This window comes from Sesamum indicum, linkage group LG5, assembly GCF_026168435.1.
Source record: "Sesamum indicum cultivar Baizhima isolate 11 linkage group LG5, ASM2616843v1, whole genome shotgun sequence".
In the NCBI taxonomy this organism is placed as follows: domain Eukaryota; kingdom Viridiplantae; phylum Streptophyta; class Magnoliopsida; order Lamiales; family Pedaliaceae; genus Sesamum; species Sesamum indicum.
The window spans coordinates 15,854,589-15,876,212 of NC_142661.1; the positions used below are offsets into that span (position 1 = coordinate 15,854,589).

The following is a 21,624-nucleotide window of genomic DNA, read 5'->3' on the forward strand; positions in this document are numbered from 1 at the left end:
ACGGATTTAGTGATGCCAAATAGCCGTTAGAAATTTTTTAGATGATTTTTTGGGACAATATCATTTAGCCTTTCAAAATTAGCCATTCATTGAAGTTTGGGACGGAACAATCTCGTTCGATTTTTGCCTTGAAATCGTTATTTGGGACTGTCTTTTGGATGAACCATCATCACCAGAATTGGATTCTCGGAAGAATGTCCCAAGTAAAATAAGGTCGTCGACCTAAATGGCGTCCCAACTTTCTGACTGAGTGATCAAGAAATTTACGGTGCAATTCCTGACTGCATATGGAATCTTTTTTTGGATGGCAACAGGTTGGATTCCAATATACCTCCAAGTTTGTGGTTTTTGACACATCTTAAGCTGAGTCGAACAACCTGTTAGCAGGCATCACTCCACCAACATTAGGAGACTTACACGTCTTAACAACGTTATCATTGGCAAGCAACAGCTTAGACGGGTCGATACCAGAGTCGATATCCTAAATGTTAAATTTGGAGACTCTTGATTTTTCCAGAAGCATGCTGTCTGGTCCCATCCCAATTTCCCTGGAAAATCAGCATTTCAGAGAATTCAATGTTTCCTTTGAAATTCCTCCCGGGGGCCCTTTCAAGAACTTCACAGCAGAATCTTTTATGTCCAACAAAGGGTTGTGTGGTGATGGGAGGTATCAAGTGCCGTCCTGCCATAAAATGACAGCTGCAAGACCAAGACAAAAAATGAAGCTTCAAATCATTTTAATATATGTTTGGGGGCTTCAGCATTTGTTCTTGTCATTTCAATATTGGTAATATGGATTTGCAAGATATGGAAGGAAAGAAAAGGCCCCAAGCAGTTCAGATCTCGGGCCTAATGTAGCTCCATTAAGAGTTTCTTATCAAGAACTTCACGAAGCAACCGATGGATATAGCAATACTAGATTACTTGGTTCTGGGAGTTTTCGCTCCGTTTATAAAGGAACTCTTAGAAATGGAAACGTTGTGGCTGTAAAGGTACTCCATCCGCAATATACAGAAGGGGCGTTCAAGAGTTTTGAGGTAGAATGGGTGGTATTGAGAAACATTCGTCGTACAAGTCTTTTTAAAGTCATTGGTTCTTACTCGAATGAAGACTTTAAGGCCCTGATCCTCGAGTACATGCCTAACGGAAGCCTTTAGAAGTGGTTGTATTCAGAGAGTCTATTTCTAGATGTGAGTCAGAGAATTAGCATAATGATGGATGTAGCATTTGCACTGGAGTATCTGCACCATGGTTACTCTGCGCCTATCGTTCATTGTGATGTAAAGCCGACCAATGTATTGCTAAATGGAAGTATGGTTGCGCACCTGTGTGATTTCGGCATTGCCAAAGTATTATGCCACGGAGAAAACAGCATACAGACGATGACATTAGCCACCTTCGGTTACATTGCACCGGGTAAATATCGAATGCTAGTTCTCATTAAATCCCATCTCTTATGCTTCTTAACTCATTGGTGATGAGATGTCATTTAACATGCAAAATATTGCTTTTTGACGAGGTGTTTGGTCCTCGGCTTGTTGTAATTAAACCTGGATTGGATGTTGCCTCATCAGCAGATCAGCATGAGCGAGGTTGATTTGGTTGGTAGTATTTTGGCTAGCTGGTGTTGAGCGCAGTTTGGCAAGACTCCTTAACATATTTTGGATTGGATTTGGCTGTTTGGCTTTAAGAGCATAAATATCGTATGTATCAAATTGAGTTAGCCATCTTGGAGATAAAATTTTATTTTTATGTTGACCTCAACAAACTTTATTAATATCATTAATGGTTTGGACCGTTTGTTACAAAATAACAAATGATAAAGGTACTTGATGCGTACTGAGTCTAACAATACTATGAAATATCTAAAGATTGGATGAGGATCCTAAGAAGTTTTTTAACTATCATGTAAAACACGGGTCTGCACTCTCATATTTAAATCAATATTAGTCTTGGCAAAGATTAAAGCAAGAGTATATTGAAAACATATGAAGATCAGTCGGATCATAATTGATGAAACATATGAAGAATATGCACAGTGCTATGGAAAAAAAAGTTTTTCATATTAGTGAGCTTAAGAGAGTTGAAAATGAGCGCAAATTTTGTATGAATAGTCACAGTGTGGAGTTTAAACTGAAATTATCTCTCTTTATCTACCTAGAACCATATTTATAGGACTTGGATGAGAGAAATGAGGAAGATCGAGTATAATCCGAATATACTCGGATTCCTTAGGAGATCTACCTTTGAGGGATATTGTTGGTCTAGCTGTAAGCCATGTCATCAATGTCTTACATTAGCAGAAATCGAATATACCAAATCAGCGGAAGAATAGTCTATTTAGGGGAAAGTAGTCACTTGTTGACTTTATCCAACAAGCACCAGCTGGCACACTTATCTCGTGCTGATATGTATTAGGTTGACATGTCAGCTGGGGTATGGAGTGTTGAGTTCGTTGGGCCACTAGTGAGCTGAAATTTAGCTTAGACTAGTTTCAATCTTGCCAATATGTTTCAATTGGACTGGAGGTAGTCTTTGGCCTTCAAGACTTTTCTGCATGCTACCATGTTGATTTAGCCTTAAGTGGGTTTGAGCTCTTGGGCTCATTGTGTCGGACATTTCTTTTGGATTTAAAAAATGGATACCCTAAGTATCAATATTATATATAATTTTTTAAAATAAATAAATTTAATTATAATTAGATCAAACTTTAATGGTAGTGGGGTGTGTGTATGTGTTTTAAACATAAATTTTATTAATGCAAGTAAACAAGTTATACAAAATATAACAAATTCGATCAGCAATTGGAAGTTTCTGATCACACAATTATGTCTTAGAATGTATAATTTTAAAAAAAAGAATGAAAAAATCAATACTAGCTGGAGACCAAGAAGATGTCCCATACACTTGAATAAAATTCTCTTATGATCATCACCAAATTATATATTTATATATAAATATATATATTAATTTTGAAAGACTCCAATCTATAAAATGGTGGTAGTAATAGTAGTAAGTGCTTAGATGAAAATGCACGTTCAATAATTATAAATGATTTATTTTCAAATTTAGATATGAGTGAAATTTCCCTTTGGACATGGTTGTGAAATGATGATGTCTTGACCTCATTCAAGCACATAAAACCTTTGTTCCAATCCCTAGGAATCATCAAAGGAAAAGGCAAACCCCAAACGGACATGAGACATCCAGCTTTTACATTGCATGCAAACATGTACAAACGTGGCTCGACTCAAAAAGATCCTTAGTTACTTAATGTGAAGTTTGGCAACAGCACCTGATGGCTGATGATGACTGCCACTGCCCATATGTTAACTAAAGAAATGGGTATATAGGTAGGGGTCCTACCATAAAATTAAAGACATCACTGTTGCAGTGCTGTAATTGATTCGTTGCCCTTTCTTTGCCGAGCAGCAAATCAAGATTGTTCGTACAATATTTGTCTAATGGGGGCCATCGAACTAGACATAGACAATATCACGATGAGGTGAAACTTGGTCAAATCCAAACACTAATGATCATGTATTAATGCGATAAGCCTCCTGTAAAAATGTTAATAGATAACAAAGACACTTTTAAAAAGAAAATAATATTAACGCCTCCAAAAATTAGATTCAAATATTCAAATATTTGCTATTTTTTTTTATAAAATTACAAATACATATCACGAGGAGTAATGCACCTTAAGAAACTTTGCGTAAACTTCTTTATTTGGATTTAATTTCAAGGGGTGCCGATATAATTTATAAAAAAAAAAAATCTCTCAATTTTTTAAAAGAAAGTCAGTGCGGTACCCTGCCATGGTGTCAAGGGCCGCCCGCACTCTCGGCACTCTTGACACACATTCAGCCATGCAATCGCTCAATCAGGCTGACCATCAACCTCTTCGCCGACAGACAGTGGAGTTCCGTAGTCTTATAAGAGTTTTAGCCATAGGTCTTTGTCTTGTACATCTTGTATGCATGTAAATACTTTTATTTACATACGGGGATCGTTATGCCTCCTAAGGTGCAATTTTTAAAACTTTTCTAGTATTTATTAGTGTCAATAGGAAATCCTTTTAAAACTATTATAGGAGGGAATGAGTATCCGAAGCTTGATGTTGTCTACGCACTAGTGTCTTCCTCAAGGCGATCCCCTTGCGCTAGCATCCATTCAATGCATATTGCTTTCCACTATTTAATGAAATCCACAATTTGAAATTACGCTCAATTTACTGCTTTCCTACTACACTTTGCTTATTTCTGTTGCTGCTGTTGGATTTTGTGTTGCTATTCATGTTGGCGCCCTGTGCGAGTGTCGACGGGAATTCTATATCGTTGTTGCTATTGGTGGAAGTAGTTGTTCACTGCGGACTGCTAGCCACGCGGTGCCCCTTTATCTATATTGCGGAAGGCGCCTCTTGATATGTGGGGACATTAATATACTTTTGGAAAAATTCCCGGGATTGCATTAGTTTTTTAATTTATTTAAGAAAATTTTGTCTCTATTTATGTATTAAAGGGGAGTAAAATGAAATTAGTTAATCCAAATAATAACTAGTTTAAGAGAAATTTTTTTATCTAAATTAGATTCGAGCGACCAAATTTATCAAAGAGTATATGATTAGTCACTCTATTTGAACTGTACATCAATTACACAATAAATATATTATATTTATTATATAATAAATTCGAATTTGATATTATATTTATTATATAATTAATTCAAATTCGACCAAATTTGGCATGAATTAAAATTTCCCTCTTTTAAGAAGAAAGAGAGGTCCACTCCTAAACAATGGCATCATAATTAAGTACTTTAACCAAAGTCTACTCCGCAAAAGCCACAAAAAGCTTTAATAACAGTTCATATCTAACTTTACATCACACACACAACATTGCAATTAAGCACTCATTTCGTGACCATTCCACTAACCTCAAAAAATATATATATGTAAACTATTTTAGCAGCACACTTATGAAATTCTTGATTTTGCTGATGAACTGTAAGAAAACTTTAAGACCACATCTTCACTGTACAACAGTTGCGATTTCGATGAAGTCGCTGAATTGTTCTTGAAACGTTGTCTGATCACACAGTGTACACGATCACAAAGCAGGGAAGGACAGCCCTTGGATTATACACCACCAGCTCATCCTCGAACCCTCCACTGCCTTGATGACCCACCAAAGAATCGAACCCCGGATCCTCCTTGTCTGCTAGACCCGGGTCGCAGCCGACCCGGCCTGCAATGACCCGACAAACGAGCAGGGCTCGTTTTACGTGCATGAAGCTGAACTCCTCCTCCAGGTCCTCCGGGATGGCGACGTGTGCCCTCCAGCTCGTCGGCAGCGTGGAGATTCCGTCCATCTTGGGTGAGAATCCACTCCTGATAATCCCGCAGGCGCTGCAGTATTGCTGGTTACAGATGCTGGAATCCAGGTCGCATATGAAGGTGGTGCAGTAAAATCTCAGCAGCTCATTGCCGTCAGCAATGCACCTCTCATCCCTGAGCGTCTTGATTTTAGCTGCTGCTCTCGACTTGACGCACTCCCTGTACTCTTCAAACCGGGCGACAATCTTGGGGGTGTTGTGGATCTTGAGGATCCGATGGATAGTCGGGCTCTTCGTCTTGTCGGGCCAACCCATTTTGAATATAATCCGGACAATGTTTTCTCCGTCGACGAGCTCGGAAACTGCGTGCTTTGTGGACTGGTGCTGTTCGAGAAGAGTGGAGCTCTGGAAGATCTCACCGCAGACAGAGCAGGGGAAGATGTGAGCGACACGAAAGACGTTTGCATGGTTGGTCTCTTCTGTTGATGCGAGGGGGACGATGACAGGGGGGTTCAGGCGCAATGACCGCGTGGAGGAAGACGGCGACGGGATCGAGGGTACTACAGGCTGTGAAATGGGCCTGGAGGAGGAGGAGGAGAAGAGATTTCTCAGGAAAGAAAAGAGGGTTGTTTTCTGCGGGGCGAGTTTCTTCTTGAAGAGAGAGGAGGAACAATCACGGCGGCGGCGGTAGTGATGGTGGTGGTGGGGAGAGAAGGTGAAACAGCCAAGGTGGAAGAGGAGGATGAAGAATGAGAAGAATTGGCAGAAGAATGAGCGGAGGGCGAACATTGTGGAGGAGGAGGGAATGGTGGTGAAGAGTGATGAGTGCTAATGGAAGAAGGGTTTGGAGAGAGAGAAATGTAAAGGAAGAGGACAAGAGAGGAGAGTTGGGGTGGGGTACTTAGAAAAATAAAGGTAATGGTGGGTGGAAGGCAGCTTCTTCTTCTTCCCCCTTTTTCTGTTATTATTCTTTTTTTTTTTTATATAAATTATTGTTTTAGGACAACTTTTATAATTCAAGAAATCACTCTATATCTATACATCTTATTAATTAATTAATCTCTCATGGGGTATATAATAATTGTATAGTAACATCTAATCATATTATCAAAGTTAATTAATGGAGCATTTAATAATTACATGATTCATGTCACTATAAGAAATATAACAATTAACCATAGTTAATTAAAAATCAATAGCCGTAGTAAGATATTATTGATCACGGTCATGCCATATTTATTGACTATAATTTTTGTAAGTGTGGCTAATACATTTGTCATGGCTAAAAATTATCTAAAAAATATTTATCACGAGTCATAACTATGGGAGAAAATGTTTTCATGGCAAATAACCCAAGTTTTTTACTTCAATTTTATCTCATCATGGTTAATAATACTTATTTATTATGAATTTTAATAAGTAGTCATTAAAAGTGTAGGCAATAGTAATTTTTTTCAATGTGTGATTAATTTGCTCGAACCAAACTATATAAATCTATTTTAAATTCAAGGGATAATTGCACCATTATCTCCTAAAGTTTGGTATAATTAATTCTAAACATCCTGTTGTTTGAGAAATTACATCTAAAAATCACATCAGCCAAACAAATAGATTAACCATTTAGTCAAAATTTATGAAATTTGCTAATATTTTAACTACCAAAATTGAATGAATATTCATGTTTACTCCTGATTAACTTATTGCAGATCCAACAAATATTTCTTGACCAACCTTTATATATATTCACACGTCAATGTATGTGGTGAGGTACATCTACACCCTTAAATATAGTTTAATCAAAAAAGATTTATTTGACATACAACAAGTCTGTAAGTCAATGGAGGTAAATATAATTTTCCATTCAACTTTAAATGTCAGCAAATTTTGTAAATTTTTTTAACAGATGGATCTATTTATTGTAAGAAAATAAATATCACGGGTATTAGGTGTAATTTTTCAAACTACAGAAAATTTACGTATAATTACACTAAACCTCATGAAAAAAAAAAAAAGCATGTAACATTATTCCTATATCAAATTATACTGATGTATAAATAAATGTGTATTACTAACATATACATCATATAGCCCCCCAACTCTCGGATGAAATATCTAAAGTCTGCTCTAGTATTTTTGTCCGAGATTAAACTCTTGCTCGCGTTTCTTTTGTTCCCTTACGTCCGCCTTCCTCGCACGCACGTCATCTATCTCAAGCTTCTTATATGTTAGTAATATACATTTATTTATAAGGGTAAAAAAGTAATTTTTATATATAAGCCACACAATAAACATATTACATTCTACCATAGTACATAACTTCCAACACCACTATAAGTACTCAAAATATTATTTTTTATACTAGGTCATATTATTCGTTGGATTTGACTACTCATTATATTCTCTCTCTAAACTTATTTCGCCTAGAGAACCATTAGGCCGAGAGTAAGATTCTCGTTTCATCCTTTCATCAAAATCATAACCACGTCATCTTCGGCCTAGCAAATTAAGTTCCATTACTAGGAAATTTTGGCTACATTATTTATTCATTTAAAAAATAAATAAAAGTACATTTATAATCATATATATCAATTGGGATATTTTTTAATTATTTAAGTGGAAAAATATATATTATCACAAGCATGATCAATGAAGAATAGATATATAACTCAATGGCCATTGTCGGTCATCTCATTATTGAAATTTATTTTTTTTTAATTTTTCAAATCCAACTATACAATCTCTCATCATATCCTACAATTTCTTACTATTATTAATATTCTTCTTATGACCCAAATGGGCCATCCACTCTGTGATTGATTGCTCGTGCAATTCTCGGGAAAAAAAAAAGAAAAATTATTACAAAAGTTAAAAAATAAAAAAATAAAAGAAAATCAGTGTTAAAGCATATTATTGCATTCCTTTTTTAATATAAAAATGAGAATTACATGATTACATTAATATTTTAATAAATAGAATAATATGTTAATTCAATCAATACATCAATGTAATTAGAAAGGCTTAAATATAATTTGGTTCTGTATTTTTGGTACCTTGGTATATATATCCTTTGTCTTTTTAGAATTGTAAATAGTCTTGTAACTTTTTGATATTTCGCAATTTTGATTCTTCATATGTCAAATTTTGCAAAAGTCGCTGTAATTGGCCATATATGCTCCTTACGAAATTTATTTAAATTGGGCTTTTGGTCTGATTGGTTCACTTTGTTAAAATGGATGAATTCTTCTTTTAAAAAAAAAATGACGTGGCACGTGATTTATTCCAATAACTTTTGTAAAATTTGATACTGGAAGGACTAAAATTGCGAAATATCAAAAGATTATAGGGCTTTTTTGCAACCCCTGAAAACATAAAGGATAAAAATGCCAAAAGCGCAAACGACACATGATTTATTTCGAGTAATTTTTGCAAAATCTAACACTGAGAGAACGAAATTGAGAAATATAAAAAAATTACAGAATTATTTTGTAATCCTAAATAAATAAAGAACAAAAAGATCGAAATACAAAAATTGTAGGATAAAAAATATATTCAAGTCTAACTAAAAATTATAGAATAAATTATAATAAATTCATATAAAATAAGATAAACGCTCATATATTTAATTAAACTAAAATTTATTTACTAACACATAATAAGCACTGCATCAAAGTATATGAAGATTGGTACTTTATGAAAAGTAAAAATGATGGGTTTGGGCCCTTCCAAGTTCCCACATTGGAATAATTTTGGCCTTTTTAATTAAAACGACATCGACATCACTGTCAGAAGTTAGGATTAGTGAGCATCCAGCCAATTGGAGCCACGTCCGCATCATTATCGTCGTCATCTGGTAATCTTTATTTTATTAATTTTTTTTATTAATATGAAAATTATTTATATACTTAATTAATTTATAATACTTTTGTGTATTGAAAAATACACTCAGTTTCGAAATAGGAGTGAATCTGTTTATATTCGATTTCATGACAAAAACTAATGGTAGTTTTGATGTAATTCATAATTCTTTAAGTTTTTAATTGTAAATAATTCCATAATGAGTATAAGTTAATTATTATCACCAATCAAGCTTAGTTTATAATTATGAATTCGAATTCTGTCGATAAGTGAGTATTAATTTATTAGTTTACGTGTATAATAATTATTAATTATAAATATTTTATATTAATAATTAAAATTTATAATATAATTATAATCATTTAAATAATAACTAAAAAAAAGTATAATTTATTTACGGTGCAATTTATTTGGGCTCCTGAGTTAATAAAGTTGACAAAACAATTAAGAGGGTGACTATTGGATATGGACATAGTTCTAATATACTTCGAATACGTGTTGGACACGGTATTTATGTGTTCGAAAACATAATATATACATATATATAAGAACACGGTGTTGGAATTCGCCTGTTGGTGTTCTGAAACGTTTTGAAGATGTATCTGACACTTTCTGAACACGCATTGAATTTTTTATAATCTCAAAAGATTTTGGGTTGTATTTAAAGAAAAAGAAACATTTTGGGCTTAATAAAAAAGAAAAAAAATTAATTCGCTCATCTCAAACTAAAAACTTTGAGATGAAATTACTAAAATTTCGAGAGATGACCATAATAATTTAACTAATTTGGATTATTAAAAATTTTTCATTGTGAATTTTTAAAATAGAGTAATTCTGTGTATTTTTTTTTAAGTCCCATTTAATTAAAAATTTAGATAGAAGACATATTTATTTTATATTTTATTTTGATATTTTTCATATTATATATTTTAATTTTTATAAAAGATTGAGATTCTGTATAAATATACAAATATATTATATATAATCATGTTAGTGCCGTATATCATGTCTAAATTTTATGAAATTTTTGTATCACTGTATCCATATCCATATCCATGTATCATACCTTTTGAGTTAACAAGAGAGTTTGACAATTTATATCTAAAAATCGTGCTTTATCAATCGTGATTTTGAAGACCTTTGGCAAACTTAAAATATACCCACTATTGGATTTTCCAACCTAATGAGTTGAGTTCTGTAAAAATCAAATTTGATACAAAATATTATAAGAATTAATTAAAGGAAAATCAATTTTTTAATCAAATATTAAAAAGATATGGCAGAGTATGGTTATGGTTGGGAAGGAGGAAGGTACATAATATCAGCAACTCCACTGGATATGTTCATAGTTTCAATACAGAACATGACGATGGAGCTCCTTGTTGATCATATGGATTAAAACTGGTCCAAAACTTTTGTGAGTTAGCGTAAATTACACAAACCCCCCTGCGGATTAGCTTAATTACACTTCAGGACTTGGTTTTCTTCTCCGTGCCTCTGCTAACTCCATCACTCAATGGCCTTTTAGATGTTGAGACTTTGTTATCTGTCGATTTTCTTCTGTTGATGAACTCTGAGAAAGAAAGAATTGGCGGAGGCGCTGTATCCTGGGAAACAGGAGAATTAGACTTAATGCTGCTACTGACTTTTTCTTCATCGGCTTGATTGATTACCAGATTGAACGATGAGGATGATGGGGAGGAGCAACTTGGGGCTGGCCTAACAGCCTCTGGTGGTGTACTGGTAGCAGTCCCGACTCTGTTTGTTAGTTCATCGGGAGTTGCGGTTGACAACCACCTCACTGTACTTGCAATCTGAGATAAATAGAACGACTTCCCGCTCTTCTCATATTTCTTGTAGCATTCTGTCTCAAGTGTCTCAGCAGATGTCAAGGAGTCGATCCTGATAATGCCAGTCAAATGAGACATACGTTTCAGGGTGACTCAAAGATCAGAACAACATAACTAATGAGCTGCCCGAGCATTTGCAATATCAAGAATAAGAGTAAAGAAGCATACTGTAAATTGCTGAAACGATGCAGGTTTTGCTTCATTGCGTTTAATAATCTCTGCTTCCCCGACTCCCGCAATGTTCCAGATATGGAGTTTTTGTCCACTTTATTAACCTGTAAACATAAAGAAGAAGGTTAGTAGGAAGTGGGGATATTAACAAAGCAACTGGAATAACATAGAAAGTAATTATTTTATCGAAAAAGCAGGTGGAGATACTGTAAATACCAATATTCATGCACTATCCATAATATAGTCTTAACCATAAAGAGTGCAGTAAGTAATTATTTTATCAACCTCATTTTTAGTTGCATCCCTTTACAGTGTATCAAATGTGAGAAAGATTTCTAGATTAAGCTATTAACATAAAGCACTAGCATATAGAAAAAAGAGCCAGAGTCCACCTGCTTCTCTTGGTTACTTTTACTCCGGTAATAGTTCTCTTCTGCACGCTGCAATGACTCCATCCTTTCGCGTAATCTCCATTCTGATGATCTACTCGAATGTGCTACACTTTTTGCAATTTCAGTGGGATCTGGAGTTGAATATTAAAAGGTCAACAGAAAGAAAAACTGTGGAGAAAACAACGAGAACAGGAACTGGAAGCCACAGGCTAGAAAGCAAATCTACTACTGTTGAGCTTTTCTTTTATTCCACAATTCAGCTCATAATTTAGATATACCATCAGAATCGGATATATCTTCCTCGGATCCAGTCGCTTCATCATCACGATTCCAGAATTCTGAGAATTGTGCGTCATCATTGAAGTCTGAACCACTGCATGGAGCCAAAAAAATCCAAGAATTTCTTCAGCAGTTACTTGTGAAAATGGGTAACAGAGAAGCAATGTCTATGAATACTGCTTATCCTCTAAGAATTATTAATATGGAGGTCAAATTACCTACGTAACTAGTAGATATCATTCATTCATATTCTTTGAAAACCCTGATAAAAATCACTTCTATCTGAAATTCGCATCTTTGACGTCATTAACAGAGACCTTGGCCCAATCAAAATTTAAGAGTATCAACACTTAACTTGTTCAATGTGTCATGTTTTTTCATGACATCCTTCCAACTAGAGAAGAAAAGTATATTCTTTGTCCCAAAACTACAAAAACACGTCACAAAAAAATTTCATTCCCACCCACTTCTGCCACTTCATATATAGATCTTAAAATTAACTCAAGCATCTAAGGAGTTGAATCGAGTTAGAATGCAGGAAAATATTCAAACAATATCATAGCCACATTACATAAGGCAGTGAGGTTAACTAAATTTTGAAAACCACGTGTCGAATATGTCCATCAGAATCCATCCTTCAACTCCTGGCATCAGCTATATGGATACTCTTTTCCACTTGGCTGTGTCAAATATCATCTCAAAGTTAGAAACAAAGATCTAAATCCTTGTCAAGATCTCAATCTATATAATTTTAGGTGTACTTTTCCTCCATGTCTATTAGTAAATGACTCCAGCACTTTTCCTAACCACAGAAGTTAGCAGCATACATTGAATGATATTAGGAAAACCCAGCAACAGATTTTCCAAGTAAGGAAATTGAATGAACAACAAAATCAATTGGCCAGTAGCAAGTTATCTCCCAACAAGTAATAGACGATCACATGAACCAATTCAAATAAGGAACAGTCACCTGCTTATGTATATCCGTGAGGACCCATTTCTATGTCGAAATGTAGCAATGCTTGTAAGCTCCTCCAAATTCTTGGAAACCACATTAGGATGTTTGCATGCATCACAAGATTTTGCACACAGTGATGTAGCTACCTGCTTCCAGAGAGATTCGTGTGTTTTGTTACTTCAACTCAATCTACCACAGCAAGAGACCTATAATGGATATTAATTGGCCAAGAGTGATTGATATACCTCTTCCCCAAAACTTTCAAGGATCTTTTTCCTTCGGCAACCAGACTCCTCGCAGTATTCAATCATCTGGATGCAGCAAAGACCAAGGTGGCGTCAGAAAAATGGAGAAGAATGCTACCTCCAAGGAGAGAACACATTTACCTGACGGAAATTAGCTAGGGCCTTCCTGGAGGACCCTTCCTCCATGCTTGAAGAATTCAATTTCTTGCTTGCAGCAGTACCCAGGATAAATTCCTGCAATATGCTTATTGAAATTTGTAGAATGATGTCATTGTAAACTTGAAAACTAGGAAAAAGTACTTGTACAGGAAAGATGACAACCAACCATTCTTCTGCGATCATCCACTCCATAATACAAGAGACTTCGAGAGGGCAATTGATCACGACCAGCTCGACCTGACTCTTGGTAGAAGGCTTCCATGGACTTTGGAATATTAAAATGGCAAACAATTCTGACATCCTTCCGATCTATGCCCTAAAAGTATAGTACAAATGCTCAGGTGAAAGCTGCTTTTTCAGCTGGAGCTAAAAAATCGTATTTTGCACTTGAAATTTAATAAGCATAGTTGCCTACCATCCTGCAGGTAAACCACCACCTCAAAAGCTGTACATGCAACAGGATAGCTCCCCAGCAATTCAGAAACCAAAACAGAGAAGATAAAACATACTTAGGCAATTGTGCATTGATGGTACCAAGAGGTAGATAATTGAACAAAAGAACAATACACTCAGAGAATTCAATAATTCTCTTTCCATGAGTCAGCAGAAAGTACTTTTTTCTGTGATAACATAAAATAAGATAGTGATAAAAATGTAAAACTTTGCAAGTGCCAAGACTTGAAAAAAATCAGCATCTTGGTTGGTGATGCTCTGGCGAAATGTTCTCTGTCTAACAAACTTCCAACTTAGCAATTTTCATGGTAAGTCCAATTTGCGAACTCCCATTGAAACCTTATCCTAATGAACATAATTGATATAACATAACTGGAAGAAAGCCCAAAATAAAGTACAGCAGATTATTAGGGCAAAGGGATTTGGTGAGTCCTGTAAACATCCCCGCCCACCCCCAGTCTTCCCCACAGAAAAAGAAAAAGAAAAAGAAAAAGGAAAAGAAAAGAAAAGAACTCCACTGAACAGAAGAACCTGGATGACCCAAATTCAAACTCAGCAAATAGAACTACCTATTACCCATTTTTGTCAGTTGAATGCAGACCTAAAAAATGTGATGGAAACATAATCCTTGTGTAAATAGAGCATATTGAATTTTAATCCACCACGGTTTGAATGAACCCAGTGGGTGGGAAAAGAATCGATTACATGTTTATAATCAATTTTGTTGGTAAACTTTACTCTATTGACTCAATAAAATCTTAAAAAGCATAGTAAAATGTGGTCAAAATAAAACATGGGTGGGAGTATTAATTCATATTATTAAGAAAGAAATTAAATTACTGTCTTAAAACAGCAAAAAAAAGTAATGTAGAAATCCTTTCATGACAGAATAGAAAAGAAATGAATGAATGGTGTAAATCTTCATAACATAGCATGAATTGTACAATTAATGGTTGAACTATTCACTAATCATACTGATCACACTTTTTAGCTCCACTCTCAAGTCCAGAATGTTTTAGGTAGGATACTCCATAAATTCGCTTCTGTTGCATTGCCACCAATGATATACCACTTATCTCTTCTATCTTCTCGACTGTAACAATGTTCCTGAAGGTTTCTCAAAATGAACCTTGGAGCCTCTTAACTAAATAGCCTTCCAAAAAATGCTGTCCAACTTGTTTCTCCAGAATGCCTACTACTTGCCGAAAGCCAAAAGATTGGATGAAGGAAAGGAACAGGAAAACTGAAATAGATCACAAGGTCCACTTGTTCCTTGTGCTAAAGCAATTGCGATGATGCTCCACATAAGAGTTTATCACTCAAATTTCAGCCTATATCTGCACCCATGTCTCACATCACATACCATTTGAACATCAAAGATGGATCTCATGTGTAGAATAATACATGGAAGATTTGCTAAAATCTAGCACCAATTTTATTTCCTACAATCAAAAGAATGGTTCACAACAGTAATGTCAAATATATATGCTATGACTTGCTAAACTTAAGACCCCTGGTTTAAAGAAAAGCAGTGAAGTACAGACTGAGAAGTTTATATAAATTATGAAATATTCTGAAAGAGAACAGGAAAACTAACCCAAAAGCTACAGTAGCCACAACTACTTGCGTTTTTGAGGAGATCCAATTATCCAAAACTGAGCTCCGCAATTTACTATTCAGTCCTGCATGATATGCTAAATTGGAAAGAAAAAGAAATTCAGTTTGGAAAGTCTCACATCAGTAATGCTTTCCAAACTGCCAAATCATAGTTTCATTACCAGCACAAGAAATTCCATTCTTAGTCAGGTGGACAGCCAGATCATCACAAGCAGTGCGCTCAAGGCAGTAAACAATGGCACAAACCTTTCCATAGGATTTGAGATAATTACAAAGATCAGTGTATGGATCATCCAGCAGATCTTTATAGCGAACTGCATGTGAATAACAGACACATATCAGAAATTCCTTAACTGTGACATTGAAAAATGCACAAATTGATTAATTGACCACAACAGCTCGCTCAACAAACCTAAAGAATCAAGTTTAATTATTAATTCTCCTTCGCTTTTTTCTCATGAATTAAGATTCACTTATGCATTGGATTAGATATTTGTCAAAAGGTGTATTCCCGAACATCTTTTGTGACCTGGAAACTGAAACGTGGATGAACCTGCTTAAAATGATAAACCATAACCATGGGAAGGAGAAACTGAGAGCGGGGATATGCTTAGGTAAACAAAAATCAAGTCATCAAGAACTCACCTTCATAGTAAATATTTGGCCGATTAAATGACGATTTCAGGACCAGTGGGTTTTGCAGAGACAAGGACTCTATCACATCCTCCTGAACCCTGCGGAACACAAATTCCAGGTAAACCTCCCCATAGTTTCTTATAGAAAGAAAATTTCCACTTTGGACAGCAATACCAAGAAAAAGTAAGCTCCACATAATATATAATATAAACACCCAAGAACATGGGCTTCTAATTTCTCATATAATATTCAACTTCAATGAACACAATCAGAATCAGTGACCAAGAATGAATACAGGGCAACTCTTTCATATTAATGAACTTCGAAAACAATATATGCAATGACATGGATCCAGTATAATTTAGAATCATTGAAGAATCTTCGTCAGCATAGTTCCTACAATTTCTAGTTGCATCAAGAGAGTTGTTCATCACACTCACTTAGGAACAGCAGTAGCTGTCAGAGCCAAGACGGGTATGCAGGGCAAGCGGTTCCTGAGAAGAGAAAGCTTTCTGTAGCTAGGCCTAAATTATTAGGACAGTCCAAAAGTAAAAATTAATCAATAGCCATAGCAATAGAATACAAGTGAACATAATAGGTGCAACTAAACACACACAGGAACATGTACATATATTTACATAGATTGAGAGAGAGAATGAACTGTAAAGAAAATAGCATCTTATCAGTCGACCACTCTCAGACATTGTAATTAATGACAAGGTGAAATGTCACAAATGAATATTTAAGAACTTTTATTTTTATCATGGAAAGCCTGTAATGTAATTCCCTTAATATTCAAAGACCTAGAACTTAGCATAATTAAATCACAAGCAAAAAGATAAATAGATTTCATGACTCTGATCGAAAAGAAATCTAGAAGGTTTCTCAAATTCATAATTTGTTAAAGAATACATAAGAACATAAAAGTATTATATCGAACTCTGAATGATTCTCGTAGCGTGAGCAGTAAATTTTTACTGGTTATACAATGCTTGATTAAAAACATATGGGGAAGATGATAATAGTTTCGTTATACACAATGAATATAACTCAAGATTGATGAGTAGATATGTCAAGAAAGGGTTTCCTAACCACAAGATATAAATTAAGTATCTAGATATAAGTTGAAGTTCAAGAAGCAACCTGAAGTCATGGCCCCAGGTTGATACACAATGTGCCTAACAACAATCAGAAATGCAAATCAAATTATTTTCTTAACAAATGAAAAAGACATAATCTTAAGTATTCACTTAGAAGCTTCCAGCAGCAACCATTCACATATGCTATTAAAGGCCATGTAATTCCAGACCTCATCAATTGCGATAAGATTTAGCAACCCCCTGCCATGAATCTTCGTCAGTTTCGCCATAAACCCTGGTGTTGCAATCAGTTCTGGTGTAACATACAGTAACCTCAAAGCAGGCTTTCCCGATTCAAGGTCTTCATAAATCTAAACATCAATAAGTAAGATGGATGAATACAACTCATACCAATTTGATGAAAGGAAACTTTCTCAACTATGTCATGTCTTGAGGCATCTCAAGTCCATAGCTTCCAACATCTTATTTCTACAGCAACTGCAACCCCACTAGAAACTTAAATCAGAAAGCTGCCAAGTATCTTAACTTAGTAATGCTTCAACTACAACAGCCAAGAATGACTATAACCCACTAGGATTAAAGTCAATAGATACTCTATTTGTCTAGTGCTAAACACAAAAAAAAAAAGGGAGGGGGGAATAGAGATTGAAAGCTTTTGCCACCATAAATTTTGTTCGTGTTTCAAAATATCCATAGCAGTACTTTCCAATGAATATAAAATTATCAAACAGCTTCGGTGGAAATTATAACTTTTACGGGTATTCATCCTCATGAAGACAAAGAACAATAACTACTAAGCGAAACAGTAGCTGTAGCATATGATTTATTATGTATAAAAGAAGCTTCTCATCTCCATATGTACCTCACAGAAGCACAAAACTAAAATGAAAAAAGAAAGAGAAAACTCAAATAATAGAACATTTAATGTATCTTAGAAAATGCTTGTACACAATCCTTCAACTATATGAACACGAAAATGAAACCCAGTACAGAGAGTAGAGAATATAATATCCGGGATTCATTAGAATATCATTTTGATGCTAAAGAAAAATGGAAGGGGATAGGGATTGAAATTCAATAATTTGAGCATTCCTTATGATTGGCAAAGTACTTCCAAGAGCAATGCTCATAAATGGGTGGGTTTCTCTGCTGACAACCTTCTCCAATATTCTACAGGGAAGTAAATTAATCATTAGATAGCTATTAATAGGCTTCACTCTGTATCGGAGAATCTCTCATATGCAGGGCTGTCAATCAGGTAGAATGAGAGAACTTTTGTCAATTCATGTTAAATAAAACTAAGGTTAGCTTTTCTTCCTTTCTTCTTTTCTGTTTTCAAGTAATCAAGTGAATGTGCTTTTCTCCAAGATCACTCTGCATCTGAGTAACTTGTTTGGGTTGAGTAAAATCAAATACATCACCAGCGAAAAGCTCCAAATGTCACAATGCTGCATTAGAAGTAAAATAACTGTGAATTGTTCACCAACCTATAAGACATCACATGAATTTTTTTTCTCCACAATTTTGATAGATTAAGCTAACTGTGAGTTTTCTGTATAGACATAAGAAGTGACAATGAATTTGAAATAATATCACATGCCCCTTAATGCATGGACACTACTCTTTGCTAACCTCCTTCAGAAGTTAGTTCATCCATTGAAGAGGTTTACCACCAAACTTATTGATAATCCATCCTGCATAACCACACCTACTTATTTGAAAGTAATATCATCACAGTACCTTATTCTTGGCTTTTACGGTCAGGGTTGAAGAGAGATATTCAGCAGCGATCCCTTTTTCTTTCAGTGCCGCTACTTGATTTTCCTGACAGAAGAAAGGAAATACTTCTCGTTAAATGAAGAACCAAACCAATCAGAGTTAAAGATTATAACAACATGAACATAAAAAATGAAGTGTACTAACCATAAGGGCTGAAAATTAAATTTAATTTGCGGTAGGAGCCATTAGATTTTGTCCTGGAATTTTCAAGAGAAGAACTTGTGCAGCATAAGCTTTCTCAATTTCATAAATATCAACAAGCACTGGTCATATTCACCTATCAAAGGACTAACAACGAGCACAATCCCCTGTTTTGCTAGAGCTGGAATTTGATAACACATCGACTTCCCTCCACCAGTCGGCATCAGACAAAAACAATCTCTACCTGTATTGAAATTACAAGTACCCTACAATTACAATGGTGATTTCAACATAAAATTTTATATTTATTGCTAGCAGAAAAACTAAAAATGACAGCACAACAGCCCTTAATTGGGCCCATTACAACATATGAACATCTATAATCTTCGAAACAACAACTGAACCAGATAAAACAGCTTGAATGGCTTCCAACTGCTTCCCCCGGAAATCAGAATGTCCAAAATGCCACCGCAAAATCTTCACCAAAGCTTCCTTCTTGATCACCTGCTTCCCCGACCCGCACACATTTTGCAGTGGTAACGGTGATTTACTCATTTTTCCGTCTGCAGAAACCCAGAAAACTTCTACACCGATAAAGTTACAATCGAATTACAGCAATCTTGGTATAACGCGAAACAATAAAACAATCCTCTTTCCATTTCCTCTACAACAATCTTTCAACCATAACAATTGCGAAAGACTACACGATACTTAAATTTCAGAAGACAAAAACCTGCGACTTCGTACAAAATTATGGCAAATTGTAAATTTCTCACAGAAAAGAGCGGGTTCTGCTGGAAATTGGAAAAACTGGGGGATGGAATGGAAGAGTGAGAGGGGCATCTTAGAGAAATCGCAACACGCTGCCTAGGAAAGGTGGAATCAATTTTTATTGTAGGGATGGCAAATGGGTAGTCCAAATTGTTGGATTCGGGTTCGGATTTGGGTTTGGGTTCGACTTTGAGTTCAGGTTCAATAATCAGTGTCTTTTTTTAGTAATAGTGAATTTCATTAATAAGAAAAGAGAGATACAAAGTACAACAAGTTATATTAAACAAAAAGTTAGGCAATTTGCCAAAATCTATAGAAGCTCAATAATTGTATGGAATGGGAAGGCATTACTATCAATACATGTTTTAACTTGTTCTAAACAATAGTTGTCACTTGCTCCACGGAGTGCTAAATCTACTGGAAGTGTCTCATTGTTCCTCGCCTTTCAAATAAGGTAAAACAAAGAAGCCAACAAGGCTTGAAAAGCAGCATGAATAAAGAAACATCACCTCCTAGCTGTCTCATTGCCACCTCCTAGCTGTCCACTATACTCTTTACTGACAGTCTCTGTGAGGCCAAAGAAACATCACCTTCCTCTTAAAAAATTACAATACATCTTGCAGAAAAAAGGATACTGAAAAAACAGAAGGTTGTAACACTCTATAACGTCAAAATCACAAATGATACAAACTTTGTCACTCTATTGCCATCAAGATTTGTCTAACGTGGATAGTCTCTCCAATATAATTAACCAAATAATGAAATAAATTACTAGCAATCTTGAAGTGACCACTCATCAAAAGTAACCAACTAATTCAGGTCCTGCTGGTCGAAATAATTTGAGGGCATCTGTTGTAGTAAACTGTACTGAAGGGGAGTCCATCTAATCTCAACAGCAAAGGTACCCTCATCTTCAATTCTATACTTTACCCCAATAAACAGTTGGGTTCGAAGCTTGAGCAGCTTCCTCCAACTCCAGGAGCTCATGTTTCTATTCATAGTCCAAACAGATTGGTTCCACACTCTGTATTGTAAAATCCATGCCACCCAACTAACCCCTGATGTGCATAAACACATGCCACAAATGTTTGATCACCATCACCATATTCATGTGACTAATGTTGCTGATGCCCAGACCTCCCTCTTCCTTAGCCAGACACACCTGGTGCCATCCACTTTAGTATGCTCGAAGCTAGTGCATCCTTACCACGAAAACATCCTAAGCTTACTTTCCACAGCCTTTAGTGACTCTCTTTCCACAAGAAGAATGCATTAACCCAATAAAAACTCATGGAATTAAGGACTAATTTGATGAGTTGAGTTCGCGTTTCAAACAATAGAGCCATGCTTCCCCAGTTAGCAATCCTCCTTTCAAGTAAGTGAAGTTGACAATCAGTGAGCTTCAATCTTGAAGCAATAAGGGGCAACCCCAAATATTTGGCCTAGAGGGATTCCTATTGAAGAAACCAGTTCTATTTTACAAATATAATTGAGTTTCTTGAACTTACCCAAATAATATTTTTAATTTCTAATTTAATGTACATTTGTAAAATAAATTATATGTTCTTATGATAATAGATTTTTAGGTATTTGTGAAAAATAATTTTAAGTTCTTTTAAGTATATATATATATATATATATATAAATTCATTGAAAAAAATATAAACTTCTAATTCTGTTTCAAGAGTTAAGCCCGTCAAGTTTGGAGTCCAATCAGTTGGGAACAAATTTGAGAAGAGACAGGGTGCATTTCTAGACCAACTACAACGAAGTGGGGCAAGTTCCGAGTGCATACTTAAACCACCTTATTCCCATTCATAATTATTTCGAAAAGGACCAAATTATAATTTATAAAAAATTTCGTTGACAAATTCAAAAGTAAGA

At 35.2% G+C, this 21,624-nt stretch overlaps 2 protein-coding genes and 1 pseudogene across 5 annotated transcripts; 1 reads left to right on the forward strand and 2 right to left on the reverse strand.

Moving 5' to 3' along the window:
• Positions 1 to 485: 485 nt before the first annotated feature.
• Positions 486 to 1,723, forward strand: LOC105162160 (receptor kinase-like protein Xa21; annotated as a pseudogene).
• A 3,107-nt stretch (positions 1,724 to 4,830) lies between these two features.
• On the reverse strand, positions 4,831 to 6,239 carry LOC105162016 (uncharacterized). Its single transcript, XM_011079915.3, has one exon. The coding sequence runs from the start codon at positions 6,121 to 6,123 to the stop codon at positions 5,092 to 5,094; it is 1,032 nt and encodes a 343-aa protein (XP_011078217.1). The 5' UTR covers positions 6,124 to 6,239; the 3' UTR covers positions 4,831 to 5,091.
• Positions 6,240 to 10,425: 4,186 nt separating this feature from the next.
• On the reverse strand, positions 10,426 to 19,855 carry RECQL3 (DEAD/DEAH box RNA helicase family protein). 4 transcript variants are annotated; one of them, XM_020693977.2, is made up of 18 exons: positions 19,374 to 19,855; positions 19,106 to 19,213; positions 18,973 to 18,980; positions 18,790 to 18,873; positions 17,259 to 17,399; positions 17,093 to 17,127; positions 16,390 to 16,473; positions 15,959 to 16,047; positions 15,475 to 15,627; positions 15,290 to 15,390; positions 13,410 to 13,559; positions 13,226 to 13,318; positions 13,085 to 13,150; positions 12,852 to 12,985; positions 11,881 to 11,975; positions 11,603 to 11,733; positions 11,208 to 11,314; positions 10,426 to 11,091 (listed from the first exon to the last, which is right to left on the reverse strand). In XM_020693977.2, the coding sequence occupies exons 1-18, from the start codon at positions 19,522 to 19,524 to the stop codon at positions 10,659 to 10,661; spliced, it is 2,163 nt and encodes a 720-aa protein (XP_020549636.1). In that variant the 5' UTR covers positions 19,525 to 19,855; the 3' UTR covers positions 10,426 to 10,658. The 4 variants fall into 4 exon arrangements, with proteins under 4 accessions (XP_020549636.1, XP_020549637.1, XP_020549639.1 ...); XM_020693978.2 differs by lacking the exon at positions 19,374 to 19,855 and having other exon boundaries at positions 18,973 to 19,025; positions 19,106 to 19,191; XM_020693980.2 differs by lacking the exons at positions 18,973 to 18,980; positions 19,106 to 19,213; positions 19,374 to 19,855 and having other exon boundaries at positions 17,259 to 17,526; positions 18,790 to 18,875.
• Positions 19,856 to 21,624: the final 1,769 nt, after the last annotated feature.